Genomic DNA, 22,879 nt, shown 5'->3' on the forward strand with positions numbered 1-22,879 from the left:
AACGGTTACAATCAACAGTGGTAAATTAACAGTGGATCACATGATTTACTTATATGTGAAAGAGGTCATTCACAGTCAATTAGCATCAGTTTTATAAGCTTTACAGGGAGTTTTCTTTTTTTAAATAATGTTTTTGGTTTTATTGTAGTTTTAGATTAAATATATTAAATAATGAATCATCAAATTTATAGTGACTTGGTTACAATGGCTGCAATCGTGCAGTCCTGTTTTATGTTACCTCCTAAATCCTGTATTAATATAAATAGATTAACACATACAGACTTATTTCCAGCCTAAACAAGTTGTCAGGGTTCATAGAGTTGGCTTCTTTTGTAGTTTAGGTGTTTTGTGTGCTGTGACTCAAACACTCTTCAGCTTCATGTCCCGACACGACTACCAAACTCTGGGCCCTTCTGGTCCTTCCACCTGCTGTCTTCTTGTCACACCCATGCCCCCATGGCTGTAAACCTTCATCACACAGAAGCAAACAAGAGGGAAAGAACAACAGACGTAGTTAATGTTCGTGTGTGTATATGTGGTGCTCAGTAACTCACACTTTATCTGTTCATTTTGTACTCAAAACTTTCCTCAGGTGGCACATTATCTTACTTCCTCTGTTTGTGTGGATGTCTCTGGGGGTTTGTTTTGTCTGTGTGGAGACAGTGAGAACCGGAGGGTGCTGATTTGAACCTGAAGTTGTCACAACACTCCTCCTGAGATCCATCACACAGTCTGACTCCCTCCAGAAAGAGTCGTACTTTCTCACAAGCCGGAAAAACAACACGAAGACAGTGACACATTGAAGGCTTGCCAAAACACTTTGTGTAAGGAAAACTGAAGGAGCATTGAATCAATATGGATCATGTGACTTCTTTCTGCATGTTATCCATTACCGCTTCTTCAGACTTCTTCAGTTTAGTTGTCAAATTTCTAGATTATCTTTTCAGAAACACCACTGCTATGTATCATCCATTTTTCGTCACATGGGAAATTAATTATGAATTGATAGACACAACACAGTCATCCCCATGTGCACACACTCTGTCTCACACACACCTGGCCCTCCTTCGACAAGCAAACTCCTCCAGAGTAAGGCGCTCCACCACATGCTGAGTCACTGCCTGGGCACGTCTGCCAGTCTCCACCGCAAACACAAATGTATATCTGCACACATGTGCACATCACGCACATGCTGCCAGGCAACAAATGGAAAAGCCCCTGAAATAAAAGGGGATATAAAGAGGAGGCGGTGCACCTCTTCACTCAACAGAAGCCGGCGTGCTGTTTAACTGAGTACACACATGCGGTTTCCCTTTTCTTTGAGATCGGAGGATTAAAGTGGCCACAACATCCTGCTCATCCCGTTACTGAGCAGACTGCTTGACGGGCTCTTTTAAGTGATTCACCATGGTTACGCCTTTGGTGTAGTCACACATCTGTATGGTCATAATAGTGATGATGTGTGAAGTCTCATGGGTGGTACTCTCTAAGTCATGGGGGCACAAAGTGATTCGATTCCTGTAGGATCACACAGATATTTGAAAAATTACTGGAGAACTGTGTGTGTGTGTGTGTGCGTGTGTGTGTGTGTGTGTGTGTGTGTGTATGTGTCTATGTCTGTGTGTGTGTGTGTGTGTGCGCGTGTCACTATGTTATAAATATCTTTTGTATACTTTCTATGTGATATATCTGTTTTCATACCATACTGTGGATATCCTTGCACATATAAACGTCCATTTTCTTTTATAAAAGTCACAAGGACATTTCATTTCCGGAGGGAAACTGGAGGTGAGATGTTTCCAAAACGTCTGAGAGAGGAGACTGATAGCGAGGGGACAGGAGAGCCTGAAGTGGGTGGTTCACCACCACACACAGCAATGCACTCTGGCTGTCGTATCTGAACCCAACACGAGGGTCAGGGTTGTGTTTGTGTGGCTGATGATGAGTCGATGACATCTGCCTATCTACCACCTCCTCCTGCTGCTGATCACACAGACTAGGGGTGGTCGACACCACAAACTGTGTTATTTGGGGGTATGGATCCTATCAACACTAGATTTGATACTAAACAAGACTTGGTATCTGTACACTGCAAAAAATGAAAAGTTGGGTGAACTCAAAATTTCAAGGCAACAAACTTCGATAAAATTTTGAGTTAGACAATTAAACTAAATATTTTAAGTTTTGTTTTTGAGTTTGCTCAACTCTGAATTTCTCTGGCACGATTGTAACACCGCTATGAATGTCAGCTAATGTTGTGACCACAATTTTGAGTTAGCATTGATAAGCTAATGGCTACTCTTGTAGCTGTAACAAGCATCAGTTAGCCGCTAGCATCAGTTAGCCGCTAGCTTTCACTAATGACCAAATTTCACAACAAAGAAATAAGAGTTAGCAGAACTATTGTCCCTTGTTTTGAACCCCAACTTAAAGATATAAGTAACAACAACTCACAAACTTGTTTTTGAGCAGACAACTGGCTTCCTTTTTTGTGCTAACTTACATTATTAATTAAATCACAGTTTTAGGCCAAAAAATACAAGTTGGCTTTTTTGCAGTGTAGTTTTGATACTTTGGAGACTGATCCCTCCAACACAGTGTCCAGAAGCTCAGTGATACACATCTAAAGTCGTCTACTGTCCCTCTGACATGATCATTAACCAGAACAGGCTCAGTCATGTTACACTACGGTCAGTTGTTGGTGAAAGGACTCAGTGTGAGAGTGGGAGATGAGAACTATACAGTGCTATCAAAGGACATAATGACTTTGTGGGGAAGAAGTGTAAAAATACTCCATTACAAGCAAAAGTTCTGCATGAGAAATACTACTTTAGTGAAAGTACAAGTATTAGCAGCAAAGTATATGTGAAGTGTTCAAGTAAAAGTATTGGTTTGGTACCTCTGACTGATATATTATTAGCCTATATATGATATCATTAGGTTATTAATAGTATGTAAGCAGGAGGTGGAGCTACTTTGAACTACTTTATATATAGTTAGCTATTTTATTGGGGTGGTTCCAAACCTGGGAAGGGGGCTTTCTAAAGGTTCACCTAATGAATCTGAGCGGTCATTAGATGATTGACAGGAGAGGAAATTTGAAAGTTCTGTTCTGTCAAATCTGTTTTCAGTATTTGGACTTTTTTTTTTTCGCCTAATCTTTCATTTTTGATGGAAAGATTTTGAAATGACACCATATGAGAAGTTTAGAGGAAGAAACTAGTTTGGTGGGGGTGTTAGCAACTCATAGACCCGACTACACTACTTTAAGTAAGACATCATAAGACACTCTTTAACAACATGTTTTTTGTTAAAAGTGTGTTATATTATCAGTTTTGTCAAATCTTAATCTGAAGAGAGCTAAAGCTGTCAAATAAATATATTATAGTAGAAAACAGAGGTGGGAAACGTTATTGTTTCCGAAGTCACAAGTAAGTCTCAAGTCTTTGCACTGAAGTCAAGCCCTAAATTTGAGTTGTGAGTCCTCACGTCATAATGCGCCCTACACAAAATAAAAAAACAATAAACCATAATTTATTACATTTCCAAAAATCCTCATATGAGCAGACTTCCTACAATCCATTCTCTGACAGTTCAAACTGTCGAAAGATGTGATGGTTGTGTCACTTTTTTCTCATCAGAAGCCTCATTTTAATTGTATTAATAATAATGAAAACAAGGCAAATCACAATGACGTTTAGAATCCATTCTGTCCCTATACTCTGATCATTTAACCCAATCATGGGAGCAGCCTTGCACAGAGTCTCCTATCTTGTGTTTATTTAGATCTAGCCACAATGTTAAGGTCTTTGTGTCAAAATAATGAGTTTAGTTCAGTTAAATCACATTTTTAAGGCAGCAGAAAAGTGTTGAACCTCCTTAAAATGTCTAACAGTGCATGAAAACTATATTTGCTGTTTGATTTCGGTCTGTTTTGGTCTCTGTAGGAGCTGCATAACTACCTGCGCTTCCTTCACTTCTGTAACCCACTCTCTGTTTGTAGCTGCTGACACCATCACTCCTCTGCTCACTGAATGGAAACTGCTTGTGGGCTGTTTGGGTGTATTTTCCGCAGCTTGACATCCACAGACAGGAATAGCAAAGTTTATGTTTTAAAAAAAAATGTGAAACAAGTTTAGTCTGAAATATTGAAAGAATCACTAGAGTGGCACAGCACCTACAGTGTTATAAATGAGAATGAGCAGGATGTCATGGAAAAAAATGTTGATCATAAACTTTGACAGGGAATTAAAAAATCCCTCTGAAATAAATGTTGATATTAAAGGTTTACAGGGCCAGACTGGCTTTTACGCATGTGCTCAGCAACATCTGGCAATTAACCATATTAGACTGAATCACTCGCTGCAGAGTGGGCAAATATTTGGACTAATCTCCGCAGTAGGATGTGGATTAGTAATTAACATGTTGGTGGTGTAATTAGGTCCACGTTAGGACTTCCTCTGCTCCCCTTTTCCCCCGCCTGCGCCGCAGCAGCTTCCGCCCACACACAGCCTTGAATTACTCCACTGGCAACTGTTGATGCATTCCCAAGTCATCTGACGTCAAGTGGGAAGGGCTCAGGCTGGAGTAGACTATAAAAGTCCTCTGCTACCTTAGTTCATTCACAACGACACTCTGGATTAACAAAGCCTTTAAAGTAGAGAAGCTCCTTCTTCGGGCTCCTCGGACGAGACAGTTTGGGAAGCGGTGGGTTCCACTAAACCTCCCCGACGTAAACAATGAAAATGTCAGCGGCGGAGATCTGCCAGATCCTCAAGGAGGGAGAGCTGGAAAAGAGGAGCGACAACCTGCTCCAGTTCTGGAAGAGGAAGACGTGCGTCCTGACCACGGACAGCCTCAACATTTACGCCGACACGCAGAAGCGCTCCAAGGGCAAGGAGCTCAAGCTGCAGTCCATCAAGAAGGTGGACTGCGTGGAGCGCACCGGCAAGTTCGTCTATTTCACCATCGTAACCACAGACAATAAGGAGATCGATTTCCGGTGCTCCGGGGAGGAGAACTGCTGGAACGCGGTGATCACCATGGCCCTGATTGATTACCAGAACAGAAAGGCCATTCAGGACTTTAAAACGCGGCAGGACAACGAGAGCGCGTCGCCCGGACAGCAGGAGAGACGCATGGCGAGGGCGCCCTGAGCCGCTGTGGGGACTCTGGCAGTTAACCACTCCTAATATGGTGAGGGACATGACATATAGCTGACATGACATATGAATAACATTAGCTACGCACTGTGGGAGAATCTTAAACCTAATGTCATGCTTTTTTAGATCTCTTTTTAGTGTCAAAGTGGACCATACTGAAATAATACACGGACCAAAAAGGAAGACGAGGTCATCCGGTCCAGAGATGAAGGATTGTTCGGGACTGAGCTCTCGGGAGAGAGAAGGGGACATCTGATCTAAACCGACAGACGGAGAGGTTTCCAGAAGCTCCACATACAGGACTGAACCCTTGAATTGTCAAAACTATTTCAAGTCTGCTCTCCTGGGAGGAATGACTCCTAAAACCATGATGTTAATTTATTTGTTTCCAGATATGATATGTGTCAATACTGGCAAACGCATTGTGTTGTTTAAATTATTCACTATTTCAATGTGTGTTTGAGTGTGTATTTATTTGAATAAATATTCATGCATTTTTGACATAACTTTACGCTCTCCTCTATTTTTATGTTTCCTGCCTTTCCTCTTGGGTTCAAGGTTTGACAGTGTCAGCATTATAGAGTCAGTTACAGTGTATTTGACACTTGGAGACACTTTTCTCCAGCAGCAAGTAAATGCCAGACATGCAAGAGTAAAAAGGGAGTGGAAGACAGGAAAGTCCCTTTCCTCTCTGCTGTCAGGTGGAATGTGACTCTTTATGTCACTGGGAGGGTTTGCAGGCTTGAGTCATAACTGATAAGCAGATGTAGTCAGCAGCACGGGACACTTAAAAGCCTTTGAACACACCTTATTGCTTCTGAGGTGAGGTGTGTTATAGGTCACAAGTTAGGATGTTAATGCTAAAAAGGTAAATTTAAAGTTTTTAATTTAAATGTGTAATATTGGTTGGGGGTTTTGCCATGAGCTTCACAAAAGCTGACATAAGTTTTTAGTTCAAACGGCTTTGAAACATGAAAAAGTCTTTATTAGGCGCCTCTGTTCTTTATACGGACAGGAAGTCCACTTTACTGCCCTGTTATCAGGACATAAAGGCTGTTACAATAATGTGACACCACCTACACACCTATCTAATTACTGTTATAAACCCGGTGAGCACAGCTTTAGTCATATTCAGAAAACCTTGCAAGTCCTACAAAAGGGAGATAATAAAATAGGGTATAAAGTTGACGTGAAACTATTAGTCATTCCAAATGAGCTGTATCACTATTATTGTCCAGATGTTCTCCTGCGGTATACTAATTATAAACTTTAAACTCTGGGGCTTGTTGTATTCATAACTGCAGAAAGAAGACAGAACATTTTATTCAGCCGTGACAGTCATAACTGACAAGCTTCTTGGCGCTTAGATAAGAAAGTATTGGTCACCTTATTTCTTTCAAAACAAGAGTTAAAAGATGCTCCACAGATGCACATACAATATCATGAAAGGTGCAAATGCCAGTCAGGTGTGTCTGGGGGCATTGTGGGTGGGAACAAGTGCAGCACAGTCACATAAGACTGAGGAATAGTGTCCTCAGTTCACCTAACTATGTAAACATAATAGGAACAATGAACAGAACCATAAGTTTAAACTTCTTTATTTCAATTTCCATTTATTTTGACCATTTTGTTGGAACACACCACACAGAATAAACCCCCTCCCTACTTCCTTCCATCCTTCTGCTCTCCAGAACAAAGAAAAGTTGAATCTCACTCAATTGTCGCTTCCGGCTCCCTCGCAGTCAATAGTGGTAAAGATAACAACAAGATAAAAAGGACTTTATCCATCTGTTATTGTACCTAATCTGCAGATGCTTTTGTTCAAAATGAAAAGTTTTTCTATGGCTGTCCAATTTTGAGCAAAATAGGTCCTGCAGACAGACCAGGTAATGTTTGTTTTCAGTCTAGCCAATTTCTGTTTTTTTTTCAGTTTGAGGAGTAATTGTAAACTGGTGACTTTCTGCTCAGTAGCTGCTGAAAACACAAACAGAACATGTAAGTGTTCTTGTGAAAGCATTCAATGTTACTTTCATCAATATTAAATACATACATTTACATTAATGAAGGTTAGTATGGGCAGCGATGGGTGCTCACAGCTGAAAAGCACCAGTTGATGAGGTCACTCGTTAAAATAGAAACACCAGAAATGCCTTTTCTGATGAGATTATGTCGACTACAAAAAAATATTAGGTTGATGGATAAAGTAGTAAACAAGATTAGCTGCAGACAGGCAGACAGACAGACAGACACACACATACACACACACACACACACACACACACACACAATGCAAGTTAATGACAGTCATATCCCGTGGCTATTCCAACATACAAAGTGATTATGTACATTCACCGAGTGAATATTTGGAAAATAAAACATATATTTCTCGCTAGAAATGTGATCAAAATCCATTTTCCAAGTCAAAATATTGATTTTTTTTCACTTAAAATGAGAGAACTGTCCGCCATGTTTTTTGTTCTGACCACTGGGACCTTGAAAGTCACGTGACTTGGAACAAACCAATAGTAAAAATATCCATGGAATAGCCACGGGATATGACTGTCATAAACTTGCATTGTAGCGAAATCCGTGTCAGTTTCACGGAAATTTGAGTTTTTCCGTGGCAATTCCACAGATTTTGAGTTAAGCGAATCCATGGCTATTTCACGGATTCCTGTGAGACCAGGTTCCACACACACACACACACACACACACTCCCACAAACGACACATGAAAATGAACTAACAATGTTTTTCTTGAACACCGTGTGGACATTTAAAAAAAGACCTGTCCTCTCTGCCCTCCTGCAAATAAATACCTCCGGCCGTGGTTCTCGTGGAGTGGAAGTGTGTTATGAGCACAAATGCTGAAAGGTCAGAGGTGACAGAGGGCGAATCTCCGGCCTGCAGTAATGAAGTGTATAGTTGAGTCCCATCCCGTCCCCATGCGCAGCTTTGAAGTAGGATCACACTACAATGAACGCATCAAAGGGTTAGACTGATCTGAGGAGTATTACCGGAGCGGACGGGCCTCCTTTCTAAAAATAATGCTTCACAAATTGGCACCACTTTAATCTCACACACACATACACACCTTTGGCCCCTGACCCACAGGCCACATGAGGGTTTTTTGTCACCAGTGCATGCTATTCTTTTCTAAACAATTTGATACGGAAAAGTGCTTCTTGTTAAAGCATTTGATCTAAGCAGTGTTTCCAGAGGCTGGTAAAAGACATTATAATCCGCTGTACATCTGTTTTATCACTCATCTGGACACACACACATACCAGCAACCAAAAGGACTCACACACTGTCTTCCTCTCTGATCTCAGGCTGTATAAACATCCTCTGACGCAGCACTGGCACACACTCAGGCCATACTTGTAGCCTTGGCGTCATCGCTCTATAGGCCGTCATAAAGAGGACAGAGCGCGGCTGCGCCACAGTCTAGGCATTGTTACATTCTGAGGGAAAAGATGTATGCAATAAGTAGAGAGGAAGTGTGTGCGGGGACATGACCTGTATACAGATCTTAAGTTTTTAAACCGATCTGGAAAATATGTCTGATTCAGAGGCGTTTATCGTAAACACGACTTGTAGTGCTGACATGCTGAAGCGCTGCGTATGGAGGGTGTTGTGAAGTAAAGTGACAAGAAGAAACTTGTCTCACACCCACACAAACAGCAATAACTCAAAGCATAAATCTGTACTGATATGCAGATGTGACTCTATTATATTGTACTCTTCTTGTAGTTTGCCCTAACATGAAAATATGACTCAGTCCATCAGAGCACTGTCCTGTCTGTGGAGACCAGACTGTGCCAGGGAGGAAAATATATGACAGAATGAAAATTAGGAAAAATGTGATGGATGTAGTGCTTTTTGTGTAGCAAACTGTATGCTTGGAAAAGTTTCATTAAACATAACAAACATAAATAGTTGACTGTAAATAGTTTTATTGGTAACACTTTACAATAACCAACTAAATAATGTTTATAGATGGTTTATAAACCAATTATTAACATTTACAAAGTGCTATACATATTTAATCTTAAAAAAATTCAACCAATTTCTTAAAGGTATATGAATCATTTCAAAAATCATGAACACACTTAATATGGTGTTAAAAATGTTAAAATGAGTGCAACTAAAACTATTAATAAACTATTTATTATAATTTAATTGTTTGTTAATGGTAAAGTAACTATAAACTTACATTAATTTACCATTGATTTGCCATTTATAAATTATGAAGTTAGTTAAACATTAATAAATTATGTATTTACCATTCTAAATTACCTATATATGGTTTATAAATGGTGATTAAACATTAACAAACTATCTGTTTACCATTTATAAATGATGGTTATTGTAAAGTGTTACCGTTTTATTTTGTTGTAAAGGTTTTCTTTCACATTAGAATTTCGGGTTTGTGTGTAGTTTACATTTAATACTTACTAATAATTTACACTGTGTGGGTTTTAAAGGGATTGTTCAGATTTTTTTGAAGTTGTATGAAGTACTTACCCATAGTCAGTGTATTATCTACAGTAGATGGTGGTTGGCAAGCCAAGAGCTTAGAGAAGCAGGCAGGAGGAAGTTAAGCAATAGCAGCAAAGTGTATTTTAACTACCTAAATAAATAAATAAATATCAGTTGAAGTAAACGCTATAAAGTGGTATATTTTCAATCCAGAACTTAACCCATTATATCAAGCTATGCTCTCTTCAAAGCCACCAGACTAATTTGACAGAAACAGTAATTCTACCTATCAGAACACAGAAATGATTTAGTGGTAGACCAGCAACTCTGGAGTTCTGCAAGGTAAAATTAATATTTTTGTCAATGGAGTCTGGTGTCTTTTGACAACCACAGAAAATGTTTTCTGTAACCCCAACCTAAATACATTTGGCAAAAATACATTTAGCTGCTGTCCCTGTCCACAGAAGTACATTGCTCAGCTTCTGTGTGAGTACTCCTGCCTGCCTTTCCAAACTAGTGTAGGTAATACGCTGATTATGGATAAATACCTCATACAACCCCACTTTAAAAAAAAATCATAACTATCCCTTTAAAGGTTAATATTACAGTGAAACAAATGATTAAAATTACTAATTTTATTAGCTAATGTTATGACTGAATGGCACATTAAAGGATGGAAATGTATTCTTAAACTTACACATGTTAGCTTTTCAGAGCTCATCAGCCTTCTTCCCTTTCCTTACATTCTCGCTATCATGTGATTTAAGTTACACACTTATCACATGATTTCTGCTCCATAGTTCAAAGACTCTCTGAAGAGGCTAACAAGTAGACCTTTGCAAATAAAACTTTATTAAACATGATCAATTTCCTACGGATCAAAAGGATGAAAGAAGCCAACCATAGTCGAATCATTCTTCCCCGAAAAGGAAAATGAAAGGGTCTTAATTTTGTAGCTGGGAGGTTCTGACTCTAAATATAGACAGGTTGTGATTCAGGCTGTAATCATGTAATCATATTTTCACATTAAATCTTGTAGCTCGTAAAGAGCATGTTCTGGCATTTCAGACAGTAATAGCCCTTCAGCTTGAGGACATGTTAACACAGCTTCACTTCATGGTGTAACTTACTGGTTTTCTCAAGTATGCGTCACGGCTCAGTACACCTCCTCATGCTTAATGAGGATATAACGCTGTTTCCTGTAAGTCACTATCACACAGGAACTCCTATCTTTGTTTTAGTTCAACCTGCTGTGTCATTTCCTCGCCTGCTTTTCCCGTCAGAGTCCGATCTGACGCCAGCAGAACACTACTGCATCATGTAAATAAAAACCTCCAAAAACCCAAACAGCCGAGAATACCAGGATATTATGCAAGGTTTCAGGAAAACCTTCAAGTTCTGTGTCATACTGGTCGTTAATTGTGTATCTTACTGTTATTTTTCTCCGATGAGCAGAAAACATTGCAGCCGCTTAAAAAAAGCTGGCAGCGGTGTACCTGGTATTTAGTTTTTTTAAACCATAGGAATGGGATTATCTCAGCGAAGTGCTATTCACTGGCTCGTTTTACCGGAAAGGAAGTCTTCAGGTATTTGTGACGCATGGCTCAGGTGAATGCATACCTGAGCACATATCTCAGCAAATACGGAGACAGGCACACGCCCTCAGGCCATAACTGAGAAAATCAAGGTCACCAGTTTCTAGCGTAAGCAAAACTCCTTCAGAGACGAAAAATAAGTGCTTGACCAAAGTACAGCTCAGCTGGTTCTTTGGTGTTTCCTATTTATCATTCTTCCCTCCAAGTAAAGGTCATCTGATTCCCAGATCTGTTCTAGCGGATAAATTGAACGAATTTCCCCCCTCATCTTATCCACAAAGGCGTCATTCTCCTAATCGTCTGTAGCCAAGACAACAGTGTTTGTTTTTAATGGGACATCCATTTCTGTGTGCTGAGTCACAAGGAAAGAACTCCCCAGATCTGCATCTTCAGCTCTCATATCTGCCCACTCTCTGGCTGTGATTGTCACAAAACTGCAACTCAAATAACCTCAGGAGCTCGAGCACAACACTGAATGTGGATGTAGTGTCGCATGTACCAGGACATTAGCAGAGTGGTGACTCGTCGTTTTGTGTTTCTGAGACATTCCCATGATGCAACCTAATAGCTTTTCTCATCCAGACCACATCCGCTTCTCCGTAAATATAGAACATTCTTCAACAACAGCAAGCAAACTCAACATATGTCAGATATTTCCCCAAATATCGATACGGCCTCTCTCTTTGAAGGCCTGATTTCTGAGAAAAATCTTACTAATGTGGCACCTCTCATATCTAAAACATGCCTGTGTATTTGATATGCACAACCTCACAAACACATGTTGTATATATACACACAAAGTGTCAGCAGGGGCTGCAACACTGAGCGGGGATCATGTTGCCTAAGACCCAGCTGTCCCTGAGAGAAGCCTCAGACAGAGAGAGGAGACGCTATCAGGAATGTCTACAAGGCAGTGAGGGGGTGGACGGCGGGGACGAGAGAGCTCCATGTGCACTACTGAGGAAGAAGGCAGCGGTGAGAATCAGATAAGAGTATTCTTTAAACTTTAGACTTGTTGGACTGGAGTCGAACTTAAGGACAGGACTTCAGCTTGGACTTGAACGAAACATAAAGTTTTGACAGTTCATTAAATTAAATTACCCATTGCAGTGTTTTAATGCATTCAGAGACCTGAGAGACACACAGTTTAGTTTAGCAAATGCCTTGGACCCACCCAAAAGACTAAGTTCTAAGTGAAATAGGTAGTTTTAATGTGAGTTTAATCGTATGCCTCACCTACCCCTATTAGAATCTAGGGTAACACTTTATAATAAGGTCCTTAATAACCATTCATTAACAAGTAATAAGGGATTGTCCTCGCTTTAGATCCGGTAGTTGCAAAAAGCATAGTTAACTTATAGTTAACTTATAATAGATGAGCAATAAAGTATATTGTAATATCAATAAGCAAAAAAAATAAGATTAATAAAGGCATGGCAAAGACATAATGGGTGGGTCATGGGTGTTTGTAATGCCATTATTAACACTTATATAGGCTTATAAACACACAATAATGTTAATAAGCATCTTGTAAGGATTTACAAGGGCCTTATTACTTGTTAATTAATGGTTATTACAAGGACCTTTATATAAAGCGTTACCGAATATAGTCACAGATTGTAGTCTAATTTTGGTTTTATCTGCTCAAGTTTTGAGATATCCACTAAACAAGTGCAATCACACACAACAGCACAGCTACGGCCATGCATACGTTCATGCATTAACACACAACCTCAACACTTGATGTCCATGTAAAAACTTCAGCCTCCAAGGGTGAAAGCTGTGGTTGCCAAATAGTGGGACAATTCTGTTAAAGCAAATCAACCAACCAACCAACCAACCAACCAACCACCTTAAAAGTAAACACCATCTTACCATTGGATCACACCAGCCACAACGTCAAATCGGACCAGAGGCGTAAAGTTGAGAGCCCACTGGCCCCTTGTTTATTTCCTATGGCCCTACTTCCGGCACCCTTGCTCGGACCACATCCATCCCGAACTCAGCCATCACTTTGATCTCAACTCAACACTCTCCAGTCTGTCCACAGGCTGATAAATAATCAGCTGGCAAATTACTGAGAACTACTTCTGTGGTAGTTCCTGCAACAGTCGGTCTCTCTTTAGGAGTCTCCACATTCTGCCATGATGACACACACACACTCACACACACACACACACACACACACACACACACACACAAACTCAGAATGTAAAAAACAGAAACTTGAAAACGACTTGAAAAGTCTCAAATTGAATTGTATTTTTGGCAATGCTGTTAGCAAAACATATGAGATTCCATTCACGTACATGGAGGAAGAATTCACAAAATCAATCTAGTCAAAGTACGACCAAAACCATCTGTGTGGAATCCACTGGATCCTTGAACTTGTCAGTAACAGAGAGAGATGTGGATCACGGTGGATGATGGGACTGGCAGCAGTGGAGCAGAGCAGCTGGGGTGCAAGAGTCTGATCACAGTCTGCTGTAGTCTAGCGGCTCCTGAGGGGGGGTTTAGTTACCAGCACCTGCCTGAGTGGGTGTGTGAAGGGATGACCAAGAACAGATTACAATAACATTACATTTCCCAGCCTGTAAGTCTAATGAAAGACATTATTCAGAACTTTAGATCCTCAACATTCAAGACTCATCTCAACCTGGACAATGTCTGGAGAAAAGCTGAGCCAAAATCATTGTGTGAGATTCTTGTTAATGGCATTATTCCCAAATTTCCTCCAGATTTTATGTTCATTATATACAGTGTAACTATGATGCAATCAGAAATACCTAGTTCTTTGAAGCTTTTATATGTTTTATACATGCTGGGAATAGTTCAGATTTATTGAAGTTTGAAGTTGAAATTGAAGTTTCATTTAAGTGATGTGCTAAATGAGCAGCAGGAACTGCAGTTTGTTGGAAATAAACATAACAAAGGATATATATATATATATATATATATATATATATGTGTGTGTGTGTGTGTTTGTGTGTGTGTGTGTTCTTGTACTTCCTACATAGTGAGGACCAGAACACGTTTTTAACCAACAGAGTGAGGACATTTTTGAAAAGTCCTCACTTCTTTAAAGGCTTTTTTGAGATTTCAGACTTTGTTTTAAGGGTTAAAGGTTACATGATAATGATAATTAACTGAAACTGTGTTGTGTGGTTACAAAACTAACTAAAACTATAGTGAAAATGTCCTTCATTTTCATCTTTGTCAGCTTTTTAAATACATAATGAAGATGGATAAGACAAAGGAAATAGAGGCTAAATTTACTGTGACCTCTTTTAATCTCCCACCCAACAAATACCCCATTACAAAAAACTAAAACTAATACAAACTAAACTAAAACTAAAGCATTTCAAAAAAATAAATACTAAACGAAAACTAGCAAACTCACTCTAAAAACTAACTAAAACTACTGAATTTGAAAACAAAAATTCACAGCAAAATTAAAACTTAAACTAATGAAAAATCCCAAACTATTATAACCTTTCAAGGGAATTAACTGTTCCAATGAGGGTCCTCACAAAGATAGAAGTACAAGAATGTGTGTGTGGGTGTGTGTGTGTGTGTGGGTGTGTGTGTGTGTGGGTGGGTGTGTGTGTGGGTGTGAGGGCAAAGTGCTGTTTTCACTGTATGACAGCCATGTGATTTTCTTCAAGGTGCCACTGAATAGCTCCAAAGACAACGGCTGATCATCACTCTCATGAGTTACAGTGAGTTTCATCAGACTGTTGTTGGTACAGCAACACGATCAACTTTGCCTGACATGAAACCGAAGGTGAAACAAATGGCTGTAATAACCTGTAATGATGACCCTGGGTCCAGAGCCATTATCAGGGCGAGAGGAAATTAGTTCAGCGCTGATATTACACAGGAGGAATGCAAGGGAAAGAGAAAGAAAGATAAATGAGTGCATAAAGGGAGGGAGGGGAAAATCCACTGTAAAGAATATTACAAGTAATGGAAGGAGAGTTTGCTAAGAGGACAAAAAATGGATTCAGGAATTCCCCCTGCAACACACCAAAAGCAAACAACATACCAGGTACGATCTAATCAAGAAATAATGCTGCAGGGATGCTGCACCCTGGACAAACAGAAGGATTTACAATCACTTCTAAATCTACTCTGTCAGTCGGAAATGATTTGGCATGAGCAAATAAATCAAACACACATTTTAAAGAAAGATTAACCACATCTGCAATTAGTTGAAGAGGTAAACGTTAATGCTGAGACATAAAGTTAGGCAATATGTGACATTTCCTACGTGAAACACAGTTATCCATGGAAGAAACCACAAACATCAATTATTTTTATTGTCTTTGTTTTAATTTCCCCTAACCAGACTATTTTGTCAATATTACATAATTATATGGCATTTTTAAGTTTTATAATTCATGTGAAAACAATAAAACAATGCTAATAAAAAGAGTAGTCTATCACGGCCCTTTAGAGTTTTGTGGCAAACATTTGGAAAAGTTATATTTTACTGGATATTAAGTCTTGTACAACAGGGACATGAAGACTGTCTGTCTTTCTCAGACTGATAGGGCCACGAGGAGCAGGCCGAGGAAGCTGGAAAGTCCCTTTATAAGAGTACAGGTTCTCACACAATGCATTCCTGCAGCTCCTGTGTATTGTTTCACTGCTTGGCTCCGGCTCCCTGATCACTTCAGCAGTGTGGTATTGACCCAACAACAAATGTCTCCATCAATCATAGCAGCTCACAACAGGAGCGTATTGTTCAAAGACACAGCAGAGGGTGTTTAATCTGATCGGGGTGTGGGCTTGTGTTTCCAAGTGCGCATACCTTCGCTGAGGTGATGTGATCTCTCTGCAGCCACCCCGGAGCGGGACACCTGCGTGGGTGGATTTATGAATGGACTGACCGGATGAAGGGGCGGGGGGCTGGAAACAAAGGAAACAGAGAAATGCACAAAAATGTTGAGCTTCTCTTATTTCCTTTATGAAAAAACTGTGATTCATTACAACATGGGTTTTATCCTCTTAGATCTGGCCAACACATTCACAAGGTATGTTGCACAAGATAGATAAGATAAGCAGAAACATGACAAAAAATAGGGTAACAGGAGAACAAATATGTGCAGTCACACAATCCTGCAGGTTGTACATTTTGAGTACAGTGAAGAAATTGTGGTGTAAATTTACCACCCTTCTGAGTGAGAAGAGTGGATTAAAAACCAAGTGGAAGTTCCTTTTAGTTTTCTTTATTATCAATCAATCAGAACACTGCCGAAATACAGCGGAGACAGAACTTTGTCAATTTGAGGCTGCTGAATGAAAGGTGTCCCGAATCCAATGAAGCCCTCAGTTCGTCTGACTCTCTGTCTGTGTGTAAGATCATTTAATTCAAATGTTACAGCCCATGCATGTGTACGTTTTCCCGGACACGAGCACACTGCTAAGCCTACTTTTTAACCTTAAAAGGATACAACCTATACTTGTTTATATTCAAGTTCCAATGCATTTACTCTCTGACAATTCCCAGATATTAATGGTCATTATACTGGTTGGAACCAGTTTCTACCTGAAGACTCTGGCTGCTCTAAACAAAGGTTCATACTCAGGCCTTTTAACACAGCAGAACTTTTATTATTAGAGTAATGTAAATCTGTAGCAGAAAATACACTACATATCAATAGACTTACCTGATGGCTAGAGTTACATTTCCATCCATCATATTGATATTTTCATCAAACATTTGTCTATACACATCCAGCTGATATGAAGCAACATTGCTTTAGAGTTGTGTTGCTCCCAGTTTTCAAGTGTAATTCCAATATTTATTTTTAGCTCCATTTTTGCTCTCTACCAACTCCTGGGAGAAATATCTGGCTTTTCAGCAACTAAATGCTCAACTACGCTCGCCAGCTATAACTTTGTGTGACTGTTAAGTGCTGAGCAGGTAGTGTACAGAGGATTTATCAGATTTTTTGGTAACGCTTTATAATAAGGTCCTTAATAACCATTAATTAACAAGTAATAAGGCATTGTTTTCGCTTTAGATCCGGTAGTTGCAAAAAGCATAGTTAACTTATAGTTAACTTATAATAGATGAGCAATAAAGCATATTTTAATATCAATAAGCAAAAAAAATAAGATTAATAAAGGCATGGCAAAGACATAATGGGTGGGTGATGGGTGTTTGTAATGCCATTATTAACACTTATATAAGCTTATAAACACACAATAATGTTAATAAACATCTTGTAAGGACTTACAAGGACCTTATTACTTGTTAATTAATGGTTATTACAAGGACCTTAATGTAAAGCGTTAGCGATTTTTTTTTCTGAAAACAGCTGATGAGATCTGTACAGTATATACTGAAAATTAACATTAATCACATACATCTATAACGTTTTAATTCTAGCTGAATTATAAAAAAAAATACAGCTGGCAATCAGTGCTGATATGAGGCAGTCCAAATACAGAGAATACTTTATGATTCTGCTTTGTGGTTAAATAACCATCTTTTCTAGGACTTTCTCACAGCAGACATGATGTGTCGCAGCAGAAAAGCACAGGTGGAACTAATTACCTACATAATGGCTCGACATGTTCACTACCAGCAGGGCCTTGAAATAAAACTCCTAAATGGAGTGGAGTTGTCATTTCTGTCACTAATCGCACCTGTGCCTTTCAGGCTGTGACAAGTCAAAATGCCTGCTGTGAAAAAGGGCTGTTACATATTTTAAAAGTCTGCAATCTGGATAGAATTTCTACAAAAAAATTCAGAAATAACATAACCTGCTGAATTTATGTGACACCACAGAGCTGTAAGTGGCCGCTTTATAAACCCCCTATAGAAGGAAGTGGAAAGGCTAAAGCCTGAAATAAGAGGAAATCCTGTTTGTCATGGCTCAAGGGTCTTTCCCAAGGAGCAGGGGGAACTCACAATGGTCCTCTCTGTCCACAAGCTGCCCCGAGACTGAGCACAGAGGCAACCTTTTGCCAAATAGGCTACGGTTGTATTGGAGGTCAGCATTAACAGATTAGACGAATTAGACAGCACACTTAAAATGCAGCGCAAGCACACTTTAGCAATGTAAACACAGGCATTTTACACAGACTGCATGGAGCGGTTATATCTATAGAAATCAAGAATGTCATCCTGAAATATATGCAAAAAAGAAGCTTAATGCACTGTGTAAAAGTCTTAGGCAGGTATCAAAAAATGCCTAGAAGACTTGATGCTGGTTTTGAAGGCAAAGGGTGGTCACACCAAATATTGATTTAGATTTAGATTTTACTTCTGTTTACTCACTTTTCATTTTCTTAATTGATAAAAAAAAAAACCTATTACTATAAATAAACATTTCTATTTTTGAAAGCATTCTTTTTTTAGAGCATTTTTTCACAGACTGAAAGTTGACTTTAAAACTGGCTTTAGTTTTGACTCATGAGCAAAAAATGTGTGCGAGGACTATTTGCAAAACAGGTTTGAAAGCGCTGCAAGTCACAAAATGTAACTTCCGCCCCCATGCAATGCACCTTTCTGTGCCAGCGGCCTCACTGACCCCTTTTGTACTCCACCCTGTTTGACGTTGAATAAGTCTGAAGACTGGGCACAGACTGTGAGCCGGGAGTCTCCTGTTACATTTCATACTCATTTCAAAATGCATTTAAGTTTATTGGAAACATTTTCCCATGAATGCGGCAAATTACTCTAATGTTTTGTGAATTAGTTTGTATTTGAATTCTGCTCATTGTGCTCCAGACAGGAAGTCCAAATGATGTCATCTCCTACGGATGTCATCTTTAATGAATCGGCTGCACACAGACACCCAGCAGTATGTTAAAAACATACATATCTCCTGGACCAATGGCTAAAAAACATGGGCGCAGATGTCTGGTTTTGTCCCCACGAGGTACGCAGATGTGTGTTCACACACCAGTTAAAGGTGGGGGTATAACCAGTGTGAGCTGTGGGAACTGGAGTTTTGTGGTGTAGGTTTACACAACCCCCAAGGAACCATGAAGAAATGACTCCAGCAGGAGAGACGGAGGCAGAGATTAGGATGTCAGCTTGGAACATTAAATATGAAAACTGAGATCTTGTCTGATAAAACTTGTTCCACATGCTGTCGAGAAATATTAAATGAGCCAATGCATTGGCTGTGCATGTATGTGATAATAGTATAACATCACACACACACACACACACACACACACACACACACACACACACACACACACACACACACACACACACACACATTCTTGTACTTCTATCTTTGTGAGGACCCTCATTGGAACAGTGAATTCCCTTGCAAGGTTATAATAGTTTGGGATTTTTCATTTGTTTTAGTTTTAATTTTGTTGTGATTTTTTGTTTTCAAACTCAGTTCGTTTTATTTAGTTTTTAGAGTGAGTTTGCTAGTTTTATTAGCATTTAGTTTTTTTTAATGCTTTAGTTTTAGTTTAGTATTTATTAGTTTTAGTGTTCTGTAATGGGGTATTTGTTGGGTGGGAGATTAAAAGAGGTCACAGTAAATTTTGCCTTTATTTCCTTTGTCTGATCCATCTTCATTATGTATGAAAAAAGTTGACAAAGATGAAAACGAAGGACATTTTCACTATAATTTTAGTTAGTTTTGTAATCACACAATACAGTTTCAATTAATTATCATTATCATGTAACCTTTAACCCTTAAAACAAAGTCTGAAATCTCAAAAAAGCCTTTAAAGAAGTGAGGACCGGCCGAAATGTCCTCACTTTGCAAAAATGTCCTCACTCTGTTGGTTAAAAACTTGTTCTGGTCCTCACTATGTAGGAAGTACAAGAACACACACACACACACACACACACAGAAGGGTCTTTCACAGCGGTTCGGTCCACACAATCCCTGTTCTGCTGTAACAGAATCCCTTTTCTTCAGTCAGTGCTCGTCAAGTGTGTGTGCTCGCCGAGCTGTGTGTCGGCGGTCTGTGCCAGAGGACAAGGGGCAGGGGGCTCGGGCGAGGATGGAGATGTTCGGGGGGTGTAGAGGACATGGAGGGTGGGTGGATTGTTGGGTAATGAGTCACTGGAGCCTCCTTCAAAGCCTGCTCTCCAACCCCGACGCCCCCTCCAACACCCGAGCAGGGAGGTCCACTGGAATCTGGGCCCCGTGGATGGAAGAGCTGAGTGGGCAGGCCACATACAGTGAGCATACACACACACACTCTCACACACACATAAACACACTTCTTGTCTCTCTAACTAGGGTCAGGATGTCGCCACAGAGGACGTGGCCTCGGCAACAAAGGCTTCTACGGTAGAAAATCTGAGTGTACAGCGTGTACTTGTGTCTGTAAATGCAATGCAATTTATTATCTTTCCATAGTGAGACTGTCAGTCTGCATATGTATAGCTGGTTCAGTTTTTTCTAAAAGTCCCCCAAAAGTAGTTTAATTCGGGTTAGATATTTGGTGTTTTTGTGTGTCAGTAACTTCCTCATTCAAATGTCCGTTTATCCGGATTGTGTTTGTTCTAAACAACAACAACAAGCTGGCAACAAATACTCTGGTGTCAGATCTCTGCGGTAATGCCGATGATGATCCTGGTAGCAAGTATGACGTCCGTATAGGATTTCAAACGCACACACATGTACACACCAGCTGTGATCTCTTGTCACAGCTTTCACTCTCCTGTTTATTAGATCAGGAGCAACTGTTTGACTGACGGATGGAGATGAGAGAGAGTAAGAAGTGGTGTGAAAGAATAACTTGGATTGCAAATCAGAGGGTTACTAGAACAATCAGACTTCCCTGACCTCACTGACCACTAATGAAAGAGACAGAACAATGAGAGACAGGAAGCAGGAAGCATATTTCAGCCACCAGTAGCTTTTGAAGGGACAGTTAGGACATAGTGAAGTGGGGTATTGTTCCACAGAGCAAACATTCATATTTCTGATTTAAAAAAACATACAATTCTTTATGTATTTCTCTAGTCAGACCCAACCTAAAAAACATATACACTGTAATAAAATTATTCTGTAGTCATTTTATTTTACTTAATATATTTGATAAAAATGTATTAAATATAAATGCATCCTTTATGTTGAGGCAGTTGTTTAAGTAACTTTAATATAAAAATGTTTGAGATAGAATCTACTTATTTTGATCACATTAAATATTATCTTTATGTGTATGTAATTCTAAATCAAGAGAATTTTTAATGAATCCAAAACAATATAATTAGTCTGTTTTTAATTGACAGGCACTTCCTGTTAAGTTGTTATTAACTGAACTTGTAATGTAGTTAGATTTAATTAAAAATAGTGTGTGCAATCTGTTGCCTCAATTTTATTGAGTAGCTATTGTTTATCTTTTTTTACAGTGTGGGTAACAGCATTCAAAATGTAGTCAAATATATATAAAACAAACTGAATATGAAAATAAAGTTTGACATTTGAGATACACAAATACAAACATCTCGCTCACCCACTCCTGACTTCATCCCCACCCTCAGCTGTTGTACAAGACAAATTGATCAGCATTAAAAAAAACAATAAAATCAGCACAAAAAAAGGAAAACATGCTGTTTTAAGATGACAATATAGAGAAGTCCTTAAGCAGCAGAAAGAGGTACTAGATTGAAAGAAAAGAGGAAGGTTGTTCCAGTCAGATGGAGTTTTGAATTGGAGTGACCTACGCCCAACCAGCAGGTTCACAAAGAAAAAAGGATGTTGGATACATCCCTTTTTCTTTGTGACAGGTGAGTGAACAACATGAAATGATTCATGGTTCTCCAGACTCTGTCCCTGCTCACTGTAACTTCAGCAGCAACACAACAGCTTTATTAAACAGGCAAACCAAGCACAGCACATAATTACATCAACCACTCAGAGCAAAGCAGCGAGTTAAACACTCGCACCTTCACCTGCAGCAGCTCATCATGTGACACAAACTAACTGACAGCAGCCAAGTAATTTTCTTTAAAGCTAAATAAAGATATTTATTTCTAAAGAATAAATAAAGATATTAATATTAAGAGAAAAAGTTGCAATTTACTAGATTAAAGTGGCAAATCTGCGTGAAAAAAGTCGCAGATTTACGAGAAAAAAGTGGGGAAAAAACATTCACTTTAAATCTCATAAATCTGTGCATTTTTTTCTCATGGATTTGCCACTTTAATCTTGTAAACTTTTTTCTCAAAATATTATACCCCTCCCCCGGGTCCGTATGTTGTTTTTTTTATACATTTACACAGTATGTAATATCCTCCAATATTCTCTAGGGTTGAAATTTGGAATTTGCAAGTATTTCAATAAGTGCCGTATTGAGGGTTAAACTGTTATTATTGTTTTTTTCATAGGTGGGCCTTTTTTTTAGGTGGCTAAAATCTGTTTTGCTGCTTCCTGTCCCCGTTCCCTGTACATTGATTAGCCTCCATGCCAGTACTGCTGCCTGCTTCTCCAAACTGGGCGCCAGCAGACCGCCATCTACTGTAGGTAATACAATGACTATAGTACCTCATACAACCCCACTTCAGTATACTGGAACTATCCCTTTAACGTATGTAAACAAGACATACTACAGAGAAACAGGATCGAATACTAACATAAACTTGGCACTCTGTACACAACTATATTTAGATACCATACATCTTCATGTTGCTGCAGAATTG

At 39.3% G+C, this 22,879-nt stretch overlaps 1 protein-coding gene across 1 annotated transcript; it reads left to right on the top strand.

Annotated features, from left to right (window-relative positions):
• Nucleotides 1-4,590: 4,590 nt before the first annotated feature.
• Nucleotides 4,591-5,646, top strand: phlda2 (pleckstrin homology-like domain, family A, member 2). The gene is made up of 2 exons (XM_059335676.1): nt 4,591-5,196; nt 5,289-5,646. Exon 1 carries the CDS (start codon nt 4,740-4,742, stop codon nt 5,154-5,156), a length of 417 nt encoding a protein of 138 aa, XP_059191659.1. The 5' UTR covers nt 4,591-4,739; the 3' UTR covers nt 5,157-5,196; nt 5,289-5,646.
• The last annotated feature ends 17,233 nt before the right edge of the window (nt 5,647-22,879 follow it).

The sequence above is a fragment of the Centropristis striata genome, chromosome 6 (genome assembly GCF_030273125.1).
Source record: "Centropristis striata isolate RG_2023a ecotype Rhode Island chromosome 6, C.striata_1.0, whole genome shotgun sequence".
NCBI lineage: Eukaryota > Metazoa > Chordata > Actinopteri > Perciformes > Serranidae > Centropristis > Centropristis striata.

Coding starts and splice junctions, on each gene's coding strand:
- phlda2 (XM_059335676.1), top strand. CDS start 4,740: ATGAAAATGTCAGCGGCGGAGATCTGCCAGATCCTCAAGGAGGGAGAG.